The 19541-nt window shown below is 35.9% G+C and overlaps 1 protein-coding gene across 5 annotated transcripts in view; it reads right to left on the reverse strand.

The window, feature by feature from the left end:
* Positions 1 to 12008: 12008 nt before the first annotated feature.
* The window catches only part of GHR (growth hormone receptor), a 313780-nt gene continuing 306247 nt past the window's right edge, over positions 12009 to 19541 (reverse strand). For all 5 annotated transcript variants that reach the window (XM_055245826.2, XM_063619527.1, XM_063619526.1 and 2 more), the window contains 2 exons: positions 15714 to 15783; positions 12009 to 15382 (listed from right to left, as the gene is read on the reverse strand). In XM_055245826.2, coding sequence (XP_055101801.1) covers positions 14411 to 15382; positions 15714 to 15783 — 1042 coding nt within the window. In that variant the 3' untranslated portion in view covers positions 12009 to 14410. The remainder of the gene's footprint in view (positions 15383 to 15713; positions 15784 to 19541) is intronic.

Raw genomic sequence — 19541 nt, forward strand, 5'->3', positions numbered from 1 at the left:
AGGGGTATGAAGGCCTGGACATCTTAAGACAATTCAGGGTAATTCTGAAGGCCATTCCAGATCCAAAACCCCCTTGTGGGGTCAGTCAAGGCTTTCTTGAGTCTTCTGACTTCTTCTGCCCAATCCTGCTTCCTTCCCTTCCTGCCACAGATGTTGATCCTAAGGACATTCCCCAATAAATATTCTACATGATAAACTCTGCTCAGAGTCTGCTGTACGTTATTTTTAGACTTTAAAATGCAACCAATTTTATGTAATTAAATTATATTAACTTATTTGAATATTCAATCTTAATAAATGGACACAATACACTCATGGGGAGGCTACCTTATTCCATTAAGCTATTGAAATGCTTGTTTTTAGGAAAATATATTCTGTTTTTCATTTTCTTCTGCTTTTTCTATTTTTGAAAAATTAGTTACATCTTCCCTGCGATTTATAAAAAGAAACAAAATATTAATAAGCTAAAAAGTTCATTTTCTGACTCTAATACTATATTTATTACAATTGAAATTTATTATTTGTAATGAGTCATCTACAAGTCAATAAATTATATTTCTGATACTAATCTAAAAGGAAATAGTCCATTATTTTAAATTCAGTATGAATGCTAGTCAGAGACTAGTAGCATAATAAAACTCAGTACTATTAAATAAGTCATCTTTCATTTAAGCCCATCTGAGCACCATTCAGAAATATATCTATTGGGATATAAGTCTTTGCCCCTGCGTGGGTGAGATTTTAGACAATCAACTTCTGGGGTTTTATAGCTGTGATAAGGCTATAACACCTGGGGTTATATAGGTGTTATAAGACTTGTATTTTGCCAGCATTATGAGATCAATAAAATTGATACAAATTCCAAACTATAAAATTAGATACAAGACACAAACATTTACCATTCTTTTCTCCTTTTAACTGCTGATGTCATTTATTTTTACTACTTTGCCTGTGTGCCTAGTTTGAAATATTTAGAAGATAGTGTTGTTCCTAACTTTTCTCTGGTTGTGTCTAGAATTCTCATATATAATATAATAATCTGTGTGATTATATCCCTTCTATTTTCTTTCTGTTTTATTCTTTCTCTTCTGCTGTCCACTGTGTTGAGAGGATATGAATCACTATAAATGTTCTCCATAGAAATATTTTGAGTTGCATTGTATGAAGTGTCAGTGACAGCTCTGGAATAATATTTATCTTCATTTTTCTAAAAATACTTAATTTACTACTCTCACTATATGCCTTGGATATATCTTAGGCCTTCAGAGTGGTTTCCTATTCTAAGGCGCACATAGCGGTTATTTGTCTAGCCCTTCTTCTCTGGCAATGGCTTCCTCTTTCCATGGACAAGGCTGGGTAACAGCAATTACTTTGAACAGTGTGATTTTGCCCAGTCTCACTGCCGCAGCTAATTGGACCAGAGGTGCATAATTAACCCAAGATGGGTCAGTCAGCATCCCTGTTCCAAGACTACAAAAAAGAAAAAGTGATTATGTTTCAGACAGCTTTACAGGTAACTTCAGAAGGGTTGGTGCTTGGGAGCTGTGGTGAGTGGAGCATCCTCCATGTGCTGTACACATGCCACATGTGTCATCATGTAATGTCATATACATGCAGAAAGAAATGGATGAGTGAAAAAGATTGATAGGAGCAAAAATAAATTCTATGTAGCTATAAGTCTTTGATTCTATTACCTTCTTGAGGTCTAGCCATCTCTCTGACTTTGAATTGTGTACAGGGCACTCTACTATAGCATTATCTGCTTCTGTTATTTGAAATTAAAAGTGACCTACTTAATATATTAGTTCTTTTGCTTGTTACAGTAATGAAATGTATGCCTTTAGGAATCCAACATCAGAATATATAAATGAATTGGCCAAAAGAAATCATAAGCATGGTGAAGAATGTTAATCTACTTCTCTCAGGTTGTGAGAGATCAAGTGAATAAATATCAAGCATTTAGATTTGAATGAGGCTGTTAGTAATCTTTAGTAGTTATATTTTTAACTTTGTACCTAAAAATAAATGATACCACCGACCTCCCCCCAACCCTTTTTTTGAGACAGGGTCTCACTCATCACCTGGGCTGGAGTGCAGTGGTGTGATCTTAGCTCACTGCAACCTCCACCTCCCAGGCTCAAGTGATCCTTCCACCTCAGCCTCCTAGGTGCACCACCGTGAGTGGCTAATTTGTGTATTTTTAGTAGAGACCGAGTCTCACAATGTTGTACAGTCTGGTCTCAAACTCCTGGCCTCAAGTGATCCACCCACCTTGGCCTCCCAAAGTGCTGGGATTACAGGCATGAGCCACTTGCCTGGTCTGATGCATATTTTTTTAAACATCCAAATACCATTTACGTAATTTGATCATGTGTTAGTATGCAAAGTAAATTTCAGTAAGTTCTAAAAATTTGGTGCTCTTATCAATTTTCTTTGCTCATGATGTCATACATTTAGATGCCAATAATGAAAATTTAACTTAAAATATCTCCAGTTACTTGGAACTTTAAGAAAAACAGTATAAATAATTATTCAAAATTCAAAAGTGAGATTATAGGTTGTACATGCATTATTGAAAAGTAGAACACTATATATAAAAACACTGCATGTGGGACCACAGCCCATAGGCCAGCAAAGACTCTTTATTTTATTTTTAAACAAAAATGATTGAAAATGAGTCAACCAAGTATTCAGCTCAGGAAACATTTAAATCAAGAAGCTTGAAAAAGAGAAACAATATGAAGAGGAGGAGATAAATAGCAGCAAAGACAAATAATTTTATTAGGCAACAAAACAAAAAATTAGAATTTTTATTAAAGCCTAAAATGGAATTTCAAAATGAGCAGTAAAATAAACAAATGTCTGACAAGTTAAACTAAGAAAAAAGAGAAAGAACAAAATGCCTGTAGAATAAGTGAGAAAATGTACATAACTGCAGCTACATTTGATAACACTTATGATGAATTTGGAAATTTAGATGGAAGGAATGACTTTTAGAAAAGTATAAACGGTAACATTGACTCAAGAGGCAGTTGTAAATTTTACTAGTTCAACAAAGTACAAGAAATCGAAAACTTTGTTAGCAATCTGCCCCCACAAATGTATTAGGTCAAGGTCTATCACAACTTTAAAGAAGTCCTTTGTTATTTAAATTATTCCAGAGAATAAAGTCAAATTTCTCTATTTTTATTTAAAAGCATTATTTTAGTGGCAGACTAATTAAGATATAGCCTGTGCTGCTTAGAAAGGAATATGATGAAGGTATATATTTTCTTTAGTTTGTTCTTCCAGTTTTAATCAGAAGAAAGATTTAACATCTCATACGATGTTATAATGCCTATATGCAGACTTATACTTTTAAAAGATACAAATTAAAAAAAATTCAATTAACATAGGTTGGTAGTTCTTTTTGAAATTAATAATTCACTTAGAGATTACATATTTTTCTGTGCACATCCACATTTGATTATTGTTATTGACGGGATATTCACAACTTTTTCAGTTTCAGTCTGAATAAATTGAATAGTTTAATGTAGAAAATGTAGAGTTTAAATGGAGAAAGAATACAGAGCTTGTAGTAAGGAGACATGAGGTCTAGTATCAGATATTCTAATTAGTGGAATGGCTCTAGGAAGTTAAGTTCTTTGTCTCAACCCTGAAATGGGTATAATAACTCTTTTTTCTGTTTTTTTTTTTTTTGAGACAGAGTCTCGCTCTGTTGCCCAGGCTGGAGTGCAGTGGCACGATCTTGGCTCACTGCAACCTCTGCCTCCCAGGTTCAAGAGATTCTCCTGCCTCAGCCTCCCGAGTAGCTGGGACTACAGGTGCACGCCACCACGCCTGGCTAATTTTTTGTATTTTTAGTAGAGAAGGAGTTTCACCATGTTAGCCAGGATGGTCTCGATCTCCTGAACTCATGATCTGCCCGCCTCAGCCTCCCAAAGTGCTGGGATTACAGGCATGAACCACCGTGCCTGGCCAGTATAATAACCCTTTTATCTAATTTATATGTAAATAGAAAATAAGCTTTATGTGAACACACTTGGATAAAGTTAGTAAACAAATACAAGTTAATAGTCATGTGTAAGGTGTTATATTCATTTTGCCTTAATATTTGTTTATGATTTTAATAGTTTAATCAAAATAAAGACCACGTATTTTTAGGATTATAAAACTCAGTGGTCACATAGGATGAATTAAAATATTAAAGCTAGTAACTGAAAAAAATTCTTATTCTATGTTGCCTTTTAATTACAATAAGAAATTAGAGTTGTAAAAATACAGGTAAAATATCATGAAAATATTCCTATTTACTGTACTTTGGAAGTTCGTGCCCAGAACAATGAATTCTCTGGCATCGATTACTGCTTCAGGTACTCAGAGATTCAAATTGTTCACACACTCTGTCAAACAGATCTGTCTGAGATGTGTCCATCATTCCATAGGCCAGATTAATTTTGTTATTCTTCTTGTCAGTGATTGCATCTAACTTCTCAAATATGTGATCTTCAAAGATGAGATGACAAGTAGAGCACTCAAATCCTGTCATGTCCACCCAAACCATAAAAATTTAGATTATTTTTCAACCACATTTAGCTGAAACTCACCAACTTTTCCTTTGATTTTATTTGTCACTATGTTGGTTTTGTAAGAGTTATAATTTCTTCTGAAATGCTTCTTGCCAGACTAAATAGTGATGCAGAATATTTGGTAGGTGAATAACATACTGTGTAAATTAAGCTATACAAATTAACGTTATTTTTAACTACAGAATTTAACTTTTGAAAGTTAATCAGGAAAGAAATACATTTCACTGTGTACTCCAATCTGCTAAAATTCAGAAGACATATCTTGATCAATACCTTTTGGCTGCACCATCAAACAACAACAAAAACAACAACAACCACAACAACAACTGGCTGGATTTCATTTTCTAAACTGGTGGTCCAGTATCAGTAGCCCAACCTTGGTGAGTGGGCACTCCTTTTCACGTGTTGACCCTAGTAATCATTTGCTCTTCCAACATAAATCCTTTCTGTAAATATTCAAAGGGTCAATTCAGAATGTAATAAACTTAAAAGGAGCTGGGCATAGATGTCTGCTTAATATCCAAAGGAAATAAGAAAAATGAAGAAAAAAAAGAAAGTCTAGAATAAAAAATAAACTTCTTCACTGAGGAAAAAGATTCTCATAGGTAATTTGGTTTGATGTCAACCCAACCTACTTTCTCTGAAAATGTTCTTTCTTATCACAGGGGCTGGTCTCAGCATTCTTCTTTGTGATATCTCACTCTCCCCTCTCTACATCAACACAGTTGATTGGATGAACATGGAAACTTCATCCAAACTGAGCTAAATCAATTCTCCTCCCTGAATATTTGAAAGAGGTATTTATTTGGGCATCATCAATTATTCTTTTAGAGCAACTGAAAATGAAAGTTGATATCAACTGGGAAGCAGTATAGAGGCTGCTTTCTTCCAATTGCACTGAAAAGAAAAAATCAAGTTCTCAGTGGAGAGGGACTGGGGATAGGGAAGTGGGTGTGTGGGAGAGAGAGAGAAAGAGAGAGAGACAGAGAGAGAGAAAGAGACTAAAACCAATAAAGCCAAACAATAGAGTGAAATTTCTTCCAGCATTTTGGCAACTTTCTAATCTCTCATTTCAATTCATCATGAGGTTCCTGATTCCTCTTTTTGAATTTTTGTGAGACACTACCATAATTTTATAGATACATTCTCCTTTTTTCTTAAGCCAATTTTTGGTTTCTGTTACTTTAAACCAAGAGTTTTATCTACGACAAAGGACCAATGAGGTTAACTAAGAGAGAAGGAAGTAAAACACATATAGAGAGATCAAATAATAATTCATGTAGCCAAGAGTCCAAATAAAAAACAGTCCCAGGACAAATGTGTGTTAAGAGTCACATCTCCATGTTTTATATCACTTTGCATTATTCTTTAGCCTGGATGGGCTGAATGAGAACATAAGAGATGCATTTTTTGGAGGTCCAGAGATCTGGAATATGTCAAACTATCCCTTCCAAAGTGTAATACTTGCACATTAAATTGTGAGCACTAAAATACTTGATGGTATTTGGATTTTGGAGACAATATATATTACATTTGAATATGCCGCTCTAAAATATTTATTAGTAACCCATAAGACTACCGGATTTAAGTGAGCCTAGAGTAAGAAAATGTACTCTAGCAAGTCTAGGATACAATACAAGCTGCTCCGTCCACTGGGAGCACAGACACACTATGTCCATTGGGAGTATGACCCAGCAAATTCAACAACACTCGACATTTCTGTGGTAATTATTGCTTCTGTAAGGAGTTTCTGGATAGCCCCAATAAAGGAATCACACTGTAGACCCCTAGAGTTTTGGAGCAAACCATTTTCTCTTCAGCAGATTACTAGTCTTCTAGAAATAGTTCCGGTTTGATATTGGACACTGGCAGAATCTGAAAGCCTAACCATGGGACAGCAAGTGACCATACAATTAAGTTGCCAGTCATGATCTATATGTTAATTAGCTCATCATTTTATAAGGGTGGGAGCGTGCAGCAACAATCCATCAACACATGGAAAGAGATTATGTTCCAAGAAATATGGAATACAAAAGGAATCTGCATGGACAGATAGTTCTGACTCTTACAATAGTTTCCCTTTCTACATTGCTTCCTGTTCCTGAGTCTGCATTCATGGCCTCATGGGCAGTTTCTTAAAATCAACTAACTTAGAAGGGAAAAATTCAGTCTGTTACATGTGGTTTTGCCTAACATGCTGACACCGGCTAAATTTATAATCAAATCAGGGGCATCCCAGAAAGACAAAGATGAAGAAAAATCCTTCCAATGGGCAGTAAGGTGAGTAGTACATTTGGTTGCCCCCTTTTTTTCACTTCCTACCACTCTTTTCTCAAGTGCCCCAGACAGATTATTTCCTACTTTGTACACAGTATATAGTGCTAATACTGACTTGTCACTATATCACAAGGATTTGACCTTGACTTAGGTGTAATCTTGAAGGCAGAGCCTATGTTGTACCCACATTCTCTTCATCTAGAAGATCCTTGGTGCACAGTAGGTGCTTAGTAACTATTCTTCAAACCTCTTTATGGTATTAGCTCCTAGATGAATATGTGTGAACATGCTTGTCATTGGGATCAGGGAGGCATGACAGGAGGAATTATGGTTTAGTAATAAGGCTGGTTTTGGAGACAGAGGGAAAATACTGCTTCTGCCTCTTACCAGAATGCTTTATACATCAAGAAACCTTCTGAAATTCAACTCATTGTCTATTTTTCAATGATGAAGGAGGATAACACTTATCTTGTACTGTCTCACCAGTTATCTGGGATTAGATTTGAGGTATGAGACAAACCCACCTTTGTGGAAGTGGGATAAGGTTTTTCTAAGGAAGTGAAAGGATCACATTTTGATGGTTTGGAGAAGGAGGAGTTCTCAGAGAGAAAGATGAGCCTGGGGATGGGAGGTAGGGAAGGCAGGGATTTGGGGTGTGTCTGTGAGAGGAATCCCTATTAAGGGTTGACTTTTTCATGGTTGTTTACATGGTCCTGTGGGTAAAAATGATATTTCCCCAGTCATATTTTAATTATCTCCAGTTATTCACAGCCCGTCTGCACAGCCTTGTTTGGAGGTGTTTGGGTGAATAAAGAGAACAAGGAGTATTGAGGAGTTTGGCTGACCTGGATGCACTGTATCACTGGTTTAGAGAAATCTGTGGTCCAGTTCTGCTCAGTGGCCAGCAGCACACTTGGAGCCAAGGGGAGAGCATGCAGTGAAGTCTCCATGGCATTGTGGAAGACTCAGAAGCAGACATTTGGTAATCTCTGTTTATCCCAGATACAAATCTAGAGAGTTGTCTCGAAGGCATGGAAAGATGATGCTTGTGTTATATGAAAATTAGCATTACTGAATATGAACTGCCTGCCTGGAGTGCTCAGCAATCAGCTGCCTTTTGTTGTCATTATGTGCATCCAATCTAGACACAATTATTATTGGAAGGTAGGATAGCACTAACTGTAGAGCACAAGCTCTAAAGCCAGAGTGCTTGTGTTTGCATTCTGGCTCTAAATTGATTAATTTTGTGACTTTGGTCAAGTTAGTTAAATGATCTATAACTCAGTTTCCACATCAGTAAACTGGGGAAAATAGGATTTACCTCATGAGATTGTCTTGAGGATAAATAAGTTCATTAATGTAAAGTGCTTAGAAGAGTGTCGGGCATATGGTAAGTGCTTAATAAATGTTACTTAAAAATGCTACCTAGCCATTATAAAAAATGTCAGCATTAGATGGAATTGTAAGGTTGTGTAGACTCAGTGGTTTCCTGGATCTGGTCTGTACAGTTATGAGAGCTGACTGTGCCATCTTTTCCTAACTTCATGTGGAGTGATGAGATAATAGCTTAAAATCAGCATATTTGTGTATTCACACCATTGAAATTGGCAAATGTTACAAATCTAGACCACCCCCTCCCGACTCCAGAACTGGTTGTTAGACATTTACTAGCTGGTTATGTTTATCAGAGAAGAATCTTTTGCCTTTGGCAGGTGATTCTTTGAGTTCTACCAAAGGATTCAAATAATTATTATTACCGAAGATTATTCAAAGATTAGTTATTATCTTTGAATAATAATTATTATAAAACAATTAACTTTCCATTTTCTTCAGACTGTGAATAGGACCCAAAGCTTTTCCCCCATCCAGTAATGTTATAGGTTGTGTTGTTTTGGGAACTCTGGACTAGTCAGCCTGGGTTTTCATCCTGACTTCATCACTCACTAGTTTATTAACTTTGGGACAATCTCTTAGTTTTTACGAGCCTCTTTTTCCCAACAAAATGTTAAGAATAATATCTGACAAGCCTACAACACAGATTTCTTAAGTTTAAATGAAATAATACCTTTGAAAGTACTTTATAAAGTCCTTAAGTGCAAGTTTTTTTTTATCATACGGTACCATTAAAGGAAACAATAAAAATCTTTCCACTTTGAATTTTTGACTACAGTACCATTGTCAAAGCCAAAGTGAGTACAATTTCTTCATAAATTATTTTATCTTTATAGAAAATGCTGGTGACATCTCTTAATGCCCACAGAACAATTGTGTAAAGATTCTTTTCTAACAAGAGATCAACAAAATTGATTTCTGTATATTCCTACAAAGACTGCTTCCTGGGACTACTGTGAAAAAATCTATTATATTCCAAGTTTTTTTTTTTTTTTTTTTTTAACTTAGCAGGCAGCATTAGGAGTGAGTTATTTTTGTTCAGATAATAACAGATAAATATTATTCTGCAGTTTCACAGCAACATATGTTCCTTCTTATGAGAAGTGATATAAGCATTTCTTGGTGTTATAAGCTCAGATTTCATAGAAAAATGGGTGTTCTAAATAAGAATCAGAATTTGTTAATATTGGCACATTCCATATGTCAATCATTCTTTGGACTGAAAAAGGGAAAAAGTTAAAATCTGTTTCAGCAAGCATATAAAAAGTCACTGTCATAGAGAAGATAATGAATGCTCTAAGACATCCAGACTTTCAGAAAAATGTCATATCTGAGTTGAGAAGAATCTGTGTTTATTTTAATCATGCAGCTCCTTTGCATTCAATTTTTAGGAAGTTTTATTGAGAGTAAAAATTTAATGACATCATATAAAAGGTTTTGTTCAAATTCACATTCATCTGAAATTTAATATAACTTTATTTTGTGCCAGGTGTGTTACTCTCATACAGTTTTTCCTGTGTTAATAATATAATACTGGGTATTTCTCATATTAATTAGGAAATAATGTGTTAAATTTAAATGGATTTCTTTAAACTGTAGAAACTTTAAAGTGTCAAAATGCACTATGACTCTCCCAGACGGGAGTGTAGTATGAGATGTTTTCCAAATTTATTTGACCACAAAATTATCCATTCAAGGGCATTTTGGAGATAGATATTCCCCAGCGTACATACTGGCAAATCTATACTAGCCGTTTGTTAGGTGAGCTAACAAAGTAATGTGATAAACACCATTAAACATGGTTCAGAAGAAAAGGTCACTGATTGGATGGTGGGAATCAGGGGAGAGTTCATGAAGGAGGCATTAGAGCTGGGCCATGAAGGATGAAAGGAATCTTGACAGGCAGGGTTGGTAAGTGGGAGCTTTTCAGTTGAAGGAGGAGTCATGACCAAGAACATAGAGATGGGAAAGCACAAACTTTGTTCAAGAAATGGCAAGTGTCTTTTGCTACATATGCAAGGGGATCTTCTTAGGCTCAACCAAACATTCCCCAGATTCACCATACTTGGTTCCAGTCTACTCAGAGGGATGTAGGACAGAAGGGATACAGCATCAGGCTTTCTGCTTTAGAGTCACAGTAATGATAACAGTGCATGAAGCAATCTAAACAGCTGTTTATATAGCTATCCAGAAGCTCTTTTCCTTCCTCTCCTCCTACAACTGACAGCTCGGATTTAGGGAAGGTATTGGGCAGGTAAGGGAGTCTCCCAGGCTTAGAAGCTCTATGCCTCACTGGAGCCAGTTACTTTTGTTACAACTCCAGAAACATAGCTTCCAGAGTTTCTATAGGGGAAATGCTTAATTGCAAGAGTCACTACCCTTAAGTCCAAAGTATAACTTATCTCCAGGTGTTTATAGTTTTTCCCTATCCAGGTGTCATTTATCAGTCAGGGATCATTTAAACCATGAGCAATGTTTCCTGTGTAACATAGCTGGCATCATATGCTCATTAGATTTCCAGAGCAACAGAGTTCGAATGTTAACCAAACGTCAAATTCTTATTCAGAAGCTGTGCCCTTAACACCTAGGTCTTAAATTCTAAACTCTCAAAGGAGACTGGGGCAAATTATGTGGGATCTTGGATTCCAAACTAAAAAGTTTAGATTTAAGTAACTTCTGGTTTTTCTGGTCACTATTTCTTACCCTAAAACAAGCACATAACAAGACATATTTTGGTATAAAAATATGTAAAGATGTAAATATTATAGCAATTGAATAAAGTGTTAGTAGAAACTTTGAGAAATTGAAATGCTGAAAGATGTGTGTAGCCATTTTCAATACACCATTAATCTTCTGAAATAGAATTATGTTATTTCAATCCATGGAAGTAGGCAGGCTTTCTTTTCCCTGTACTCCTCATACCTTAAAGCATCTATATGAAGAAGCCCTGAGGCTTCACTCCATGGTTCTTTCAGGTAATGGCTGCTCACAGGGCAGAAGGCAGCAGGTGCAGACATTTTTGTTTTAATATAACACTTGAGTATTATAAAAAGTTGTGGCACTTTGCATTCGACTTGCTGAAGCAATACCTCATTGTTTAGTAGGTTTATCAATGTCATCACCAGCTTCCTACATCTCAGAATCCAGTGTCTGCTCAGGAGCCTAGGGTTCAGTAGCTGCCTCACCTGCATCCTGCCTGCTGCTGTAGAAATCTATACTTCATGGCTCTCTCAGGCTCCTACACAACCTACCTAATCAGCTTTCCTCCCAAGCCTGACTTATTAGCTGATTCCCATGATAACAAACAGCTAGTCCAATAACTGACTTAGGCCAATGGGTGAATAGCAGAGGAAGAGCTGCTTTCCTTCCTTCCAGACAACATGCTCAAGCTGGAAATGTAAAGATAATGCTCACATATCACTCTTCCTCATCCCACACCGATGTCATTTATTTTCCATGATGCATCAAATACATGGCTCTATGAACCTTTGCCCATGGGGAGTCACAGCCTAAGGGGAGGGCCAAGCCAGTGGGATATTTCTGAGTTGGGCTTTTGTCTCCTCAAAAAATAAAGGAAGGGGGATATGTTTCCCTCTCTATATCCCAGAGCACATAAAAATCTCCATACCCAATGCTGATGTATTTGATCCAGTGGTGCTAAGCTGTGCTTACAATGATAATTCACAGTATACAGAGTGGTTTAGATCATTTTTATGTTGGTGTTTGATAACAGAAGCACACTATCAGGAATCCAAGAAAATAAATTTATTAAACTTTGAAGGAAAAAATCCACAGACATAAAGAGAGTTAAATATAAACTGCCAGACACAACTAGTCATACTAGTGAATAATGGCTTGTGCGGCCACCAAAGTACCAAAATGACATTCTGAGGCTGACTGAGGTATTTAGCTATTTTTGGCTATAGAAGTGTTGTCAGGCTGTTGTGAAATAGTAAGATAGTCTTCCAAACACACAGCTTTGAATTGAATTAGGTTCTACACTGATGATATTTTATATGAAACTAAATTATGTAGCTCTTGGAGAAAACCATAGCAGCAAAGTAGCAGAAAATCTATTAAACGTCTATTACAAATAACATGTTGAACTTTAAACACTCAATTCTAGCTTTTCATAGTCCTTCCTGCAAGAAAGAGAATTTAAAATTATCAGTCATTAAGCTTGCTTCCTAAAAAAGGTCTGTGATAAATGGGAAATACTATTTAAAGCTAACTTCAAAGTTTTAAGCTTTTTTAAAAAATGAGAAGTATTCTTCACTGAGATGAGATTCTTCTTTTTCATAAACCTTTTCAGGAGATATCCCAATGCTCTTAAGAATGATGTTTAGGGCCGGGCGCGGTGGCTCACACCTGTAATCCCAGCACTTTGGGAGGCCTAGTCAGGCGGATCACGAGGTCAGGAGATTGAGACCATCCTGGCCAACATGGTGAAACCCTGTCTCTGCTAAAATACAAAAAAATTAGCCTGGCATGGTAGTGCGTGCCTGTAGTCCCAGCTACTCAGGAGGCTGAGGCAGGGGAATCGCTTGAATCTGTAGGAGGTGGAGATTGCAGTGAGCCAAGATCGCGCCACTGCACTCTAGCCTAGCGACAGAGCGAGACTCCGTCTCAACAACAACAACAACAACAAAAATGAATGATGTTTAGGATATTAAGGGATTGCAAAATAATTTCTAAATTACTGAGGTCCCTTCTTTTTCTTCTGAATGCTTGCTTTGAGGCCAGTCCACTCAGAGAGGAAGTAAAAAATGATGAAACTTCTTCTTTTGCTATTTTAAATAAATCCTATAAAAGATTTAGTGAGAAAGAAAGTTTCTTTTAGTGGTTTAAGTAATTTTCAGTTATCTGTGGGGACTGAAAACGTTGTTTCTTCTGTCTATGTTCTGTTCATTACCATGAAAAATGAGTATGTGTCTGGTTATAGGCTGTGAAACAAAAACCTATTTCTTGAACTCTTTGTTTCATTACCCAGTTAATTTCGTTCGATTTGCTTCAACTTACAAAATGCTTCTTGTACCTTATTCCTTTCCTGGATAATTATGTAGCAAAACCAAGCTGGGTGTAAACAGATTCCGCTGCAGAGGCTATAGATCTTATCTCTCACCACCTGCATGCACTAAAAAACTCACTCCGCGTGCAACTGCAGCACTTAATCATCTTGGTCAGTATGAACAAGCTATGATTTTTACTTCCCTTAGCATGTATTATTTTTTGGCATGAACCAAGATTTGGTGAAGAAAGGTTTTCTTTTTTTGCTTTTACTTCTTTTGGTGCCCGGTAAGTTGATCTGTGCAAACGCTTTAAAGTTTTCTAAATTAACAAATATTTGTTTAAAAATTCAGATAAAACAATTATGTTCCAATAACGCAGATTGCTACAATCATTTTAGGATTGTTGAAGGAGTCTGGGGAGGTATAAAAGGGCTTTGTAAAAAACTAGTTTGCTTTTCTTTAGGTGCATTGGCCAAAACATTAAACCAGCTTTAGACTGTAGTTGCTACACTCCTTAGAGGGGTCATATCAACTGCAGTACACAGTGTGTAGTGTAATATAAAATAGCCATGCTTGAAGTCTAAATTATTAAAAATATCTTTATCAATTTTAAGTCAAAATAAATGTTTTACATATCCAAACTATTTTTGCCTTCTTGCTTATAGTTTAAATTTCTCGCCTCTAGTTTTAATTTAATTTTTTAAATAAAAAAGTTTTGTATTTAAGAAACAACAAAAAATTAGCCTGTGCTATGGTTTGCATTCAATTTTCCTGAACAGCAAAAGCCACCTGATTTTTTCGCTTTTTCAAAAAGCGTGATTTACTATACATTAAAAACATAGCCATTCAATTCTTAGTATCAAAAATTAACACCCACAATAATAAGACAATCACTGCTACTAAACAGTCTGACACAATTCTTTAAAATATTTACATTGCACAATAGGAATATCTATCTGATTAAGCATTCTTCTTATTTTTTTAACATCATATTTCAACATTTTGGGAAAAGGCATTTTAGAATCCATACCCCATTCTGTCACTCCCCCAAAAAAGGTTTAAACATTGTTTTGGTTTAAACATTATTGCCCCCAGCCAATTCTTTGCTATTAAATACGTAGCTCTTGGGAAATCAAAGAAAGGCTAAGGCATGATTTTGTTCAGTTGGTCTGTGCTCACATAGCCACACGATGAGAGAAACTCTTTGTCAGGCAAGGGCAAGGCAGTCGCATTGAGTATAAGGCCCTGTGGGGACTGTACTATATGAATTGAGGTATAGTCTGGGACAGGCATCTCAGAACCTGGAACATGTTCTGCTGTCCCAGGCCTCCCAGCAGTAGTGGTAAGGCTTTCTGTGGTGATGTAAATGTCCTCTTGGTTAAAGCTTGGTTCTACGTGTGATTCAACCTTGATGTGAGGAGCCACAGGGATGCACTTTTTGACATCTGCCTCACAGAAGTAGGCATTGTCCATAATGAAGTTTTCTTGGCAGAGTGAGACCATTTCCAGGTGCATGTCACACTGGGACATCCCTGCCTTATTCTTTTGGCCCGGGGAAAGGACCACACCACCTGCTGGTGTAATGTCGCTCACCTGGGCATAAAAGTCTATGTTTGCCAGTGAACTTGGATTGCTTAGCTGAATATGGGCAGCTTGATGAGTTGACTCAGCTCCTTCAGTAGGAAGTGGTTGTGGTTTGTTTTTCTCTGCTTGGTTAACACTGGGCTGCTGAGTAGCAGGGCAAGCATCATGATAAGGTGAGTTATTTTGATTCTTCTGGTCAAGGCATAAGAGATCTGCTTCCCTTTTTAACCTCTGTGGCTGAGCAACCTCTGAGGTACCCTCATGTATGTCATTGGCATTGAAATCAGTCTCCAGAATGTCAGGTTCACAACAGCTGGTACGTCCAGAATCGCCATCCTTCACCCCTAGGTTACTATGTGATTTCTCATGGTCACTGCTTAGAAGTCTGTCTGTGTCTGATCCCTCAGTCTTTTCATCTGGCTCATCAATATCTAGCTCAATAAATTCAACCCAAGAGTCATCACTGTGGAATTCGGGTTTATAGCTATCATGAATGGCTAAGATTGTGTTCACCTCTTCTAATTTTCCTTCCTAGAAAATAGAAAGAAAATGAAGATCTATGAAAAGAAACTCATAATAATTAAATGAATTAGCAAATAATGTTCAGAGATTAACTATGGTTACAATAAGAACAACAGTAAGAAAACATATAACAAAACATAAATTAGTGTGTAACTTTTTAAATACACATGACATTTTCTTATTTTTAAGAGATAGAATATTTAAAAAAATTTTCTCCAGGAGACAAGATACAAGAAAATTGAATGTGATATACATAGCTTACAGAAAACCTTCAACATATGACAGGAGTCTTCAGGTGTTAATTAGTACTAGCTACAATTTAGATAAAATTATTAGTTACCTTGAGGAGATCTGGATCGATTCCTTTAATCTTTGGAACTGGAACTGGGGGCAGAATCAGCATTTTAATCCTTGAAAACATATAAAATTTTGGTTTTGACATCTTAAAAGCTACATATTCTCAATTATAGCAAAAGATAGAAATAAAATATTGGCAATACTATTACTTTTTCCAAATATTCTGGTACTTTATATAATTGGAATAGGAGAAACAGAAGAAAATATTAGACAATAAATGAGAAAGAAAAACTGTAGAAGGAAAAAAAAGAACAACAACTAAAAAACCCAAAAAGCCTCATCTGAAGTCTATTAAAAGAAAATGTGGTTTTCCCACAATCCTTTTTTCTTAATGCTTTTTATTTTCAGCTAGATTTAGTATTTGAAAGAAAGAAATTTAATTTCACCTGAAGCTGATTTCCATTTCAGCTATAAGGCAATTCTAGTGTACATCTCATCAGTAATTTGTACAGAAAAGAAAGAAAGAAAAAAGAGTCAATCCACATGGAGCCAGGATTACTTGTACCCTTGACAAAGGGTAGACTTGGGTAGGTTAGCCATATAGTTCATATTAATTATGAAATTATCTAACATGATCTTATTAACCAGGGTTTTACTACAGGATTCATTTCAGATGGGACAGACTATAATTTGAACTATCTCTAACTAATCAGTATGGGTTTATATATACAATTCTAGGATGCATTTACATTTTTTGTTCCAAATCTTTAAATTATTTTTTGGTCATAAAAATGAATAAATCATATATCTATTTTGTACAATTAATAGTGTAATTGGAGTTTATGGTGTTTTTAATTTTTTTTTAAAACTTTTTGAGACAGGGTCTTACTTTATTGCCCACATTGGAGTCCAGTGGTGCAAGCATAATTCACTGCAGCCTCAAACTCCTGGGCCAAGCGATATTCTTGCCTCAGCCTCCTAAGTAGCTAGAACTACAGGATGTGCTAATTTTTGTTGTTTCATTTTTTGTAATGGAGTCTTGCTCTAGTCATTGCCTGAGCTGTCTGGAACTCCTGGCCTCAGGGCAATCCTCCCGCCCCATCCTCCCAAAGTGCTGGATTTATATGCTATAAGCCATCGTATCTGGCCTGGAGTTTATTTTTTAAAATCAAATTATAGCACTGGAAACAGGCTCAGAGATTATTCCAAACAATTCATTTAATTTAAAAAAAAACTCCTGCCTATTCAGAGATGACGCTGTCATGAAGAGGTGGTAACTGGATTTTTGGATATCAGTTGCTATTCCACTCAGTGTGAATGGTCAGTCTAGTCCATTCCATAAGGAATACATTTTCTCAGTATTTCCACTTGCTATTTTACCCAATCCAAGGAATAAGCAAAATTCCATTTTATAAATTGCATTAAGTAGCCTCTACTACTCAGTGGGGCAAATGTTAAGGCAAATTGTTACTGATGAATTACAGATCTAGAAATAAGCAATACAAATTATTAATAATAACTACTATCATTTTTTAGTGCTTCTGATAAATCAGACACTGTGGGATATACTTTGCACTAAACTATGGGTCACTAAATTAAGGTCTGTGGGCCAAATCTGGCCTGTCATCTGTTTGTGTAGATAGTTTTATGAGAACACAAGCATCTTCATTCATTTCCGCATTGTTTATGGCCACTTTCATGCCACAGTGGCAGAGTTGAGTAGCTGTGATAGAGACTGTATGGCTTGAAAAGCCTAAAAATGCACTCTGACTCTATGAAATAAGTTTGTGACCCCTGCACTAAACATTTCACTTAATCCTTATGACTCCCAGGGAGGCAGATGATATTTCTGTGCAAAAACTTGGAAAATTAAGGAACATGTTCAAATCATGCACTCATAGTTGGCACAGTTGGGGCTCAAACCCAGAGAACCTGACTCCAAACCAAAACCCAGGTTCTTTGCGTCATGCTACCGTTTCGCTGTTTTTTTTTTTTTTTGATTCTGCATCTCGAAATTGATATTTCAAATTCTCAAAAACATAAAAAGGTGGAACATAACTCTAATTACAGGAAGCAAAGGTTTCCAAATGGCTGATGTTTGACTTTGTGACGTGCTTTTCCTTTTTGAATAGGATGATGCATAAAGGCATGTGCTAGTGGTTTTCTAGGGGTTGTAGTGACCTTATGCCACAGTGGCAGACCGTAAATCTAAGGGGCCCAAGCAGGTCATGCAGATGAATAAAGCAAGCCAGTTGCAAAGTCATTAGGAGGAATGAGGATGGTGGCAAATTAAAGAATGTGAGCCAATCCCAAATAGGACAGCTGGTTGTCTGCTGCAGCATATGCTACCTTGTTCAGTTTCACTACATTTTTCATTTTTTAAAAGATAATCCCCAAATGTGGATTTTTGTGTGAAAATTCTCTATTTTACAAACACTTTGTAGGAAAATCTTCACTCTGAAATCAAAACTAATTAAAATAAAATAACAAAATATGAATCTGTAGGCTGAATTTGGCTACTGGTTTGGAAGTTCTATTTTAGGCTGATTCAGTTATTTCTTTCCTCAATTGGTAACAGCGCAAAGGCTGGGAGGGTTGTGTGGTAGGAACCAGTATAACAACAGCCTGACTTGAAACTATGTTTGTGATGTTGTATCAGATACAAATAAAATTATAAATTTTGCTAGAGTTGACTCAATTAACTGGATTAAAGCAGAGTGAAGTGGGTTGGATAATGAATTGTGGACTCAGAAAATTTCAAAGGCGTGTGGGACCTGACGCCACTTTACATCCCTACAGTTCTAGGAAAAATCTCATTCTTTGCAGTATCAATTTAATTGTTGGAACTATATGTTCTGTCCATACTTGCTGACAAATATTTGCTACTATTTCCCACTTTCAGTAGAACATGCAAATGTAGACAATGATAAGGGTTTTTAATGTGCAAATGAAAAAAAGTTAATTCTTTCCTACAGAAAATTCAATTTAGTGAAGGAAATTTGGGAGAGCTATAAAGATTTCAAATCAATTGTAGAATTTGGTGATTTTGACTAAATATTATAGTTAAGAATTTCGTTATTTATAAAAAGCACTGTATTAGAAGTAATATGTTTTCTTGGAAATCCTACTTTTTGAGAGGATAATTTTTTCTTCCTAATATTGTTAACTAATATAACTAAACAACATAACAAATTGACTTGGCCTTCACAATGCCTAGAAATTCACAGCTAATACTAAGAGCTAATTACTTTACATACCTCGTGAGTTTATCTACTGAAGTTATGTATAAATTTTCCCACCAAATATATAGATTAATAAACTGAAATTAATCAACAGAATAATTTGGATCTTTTGTTGTTGGCATTACTTAAATACACAAATTAAAATTCTAAAAATGTATTTATTTATTTTCCTGAAACAACAGAAAATTGTGTTGTGATTTATGATAGCTGCTTTTTTGGAAAACAGGAATGTTGTCAGAAAGTTAGGTGCAAAATGGAATTCAGAATGAATTTTACTTTCCAATTGGTTTATATTATAAAATTGGACATGAAGTGCTACTGAAAGTAACCCTTTCTGCATTCAGTTAGACCTTTAGCATGCTTGACACTCTGGAAATCTAGCGTCACAATAATTATTCTTCCTAATAAAATTCTATTTTGAAGTTTACAAGTGCTATACTACCTTAAAAAACAAATTAAAATCTTTTAAAATATATTAACATAGATCTCATTTTGATTTATAGATGCCTCTTGGCTTCAGCTGGAGAAGCTATTTTCAATTCTAGGTAAGGGGACCAACTGTCTTGGTTACCTGGAACTGAGGGATTTCCTGGCACACAGGACTTGCATTGCTGAAAACCAGGAGAGTT

This window comes from Symphalangus syndactylus, chromosome 16, assembly GCF_028878055.3.
Source record: "Symphalangus syndactylus isolate Jambi chromosome 16, NHGRI_mSymSyn1-v2.1_pri, whole genome shotgun sequence".
In the NCBI taxonomy this organism is placed as follows: domain Eukaryota; kingdom Metazoa; phylum Chordata; class Mammalia; order Primates; family Hylobatidae; genus Symphalangus; species Symphalangus syndactylus.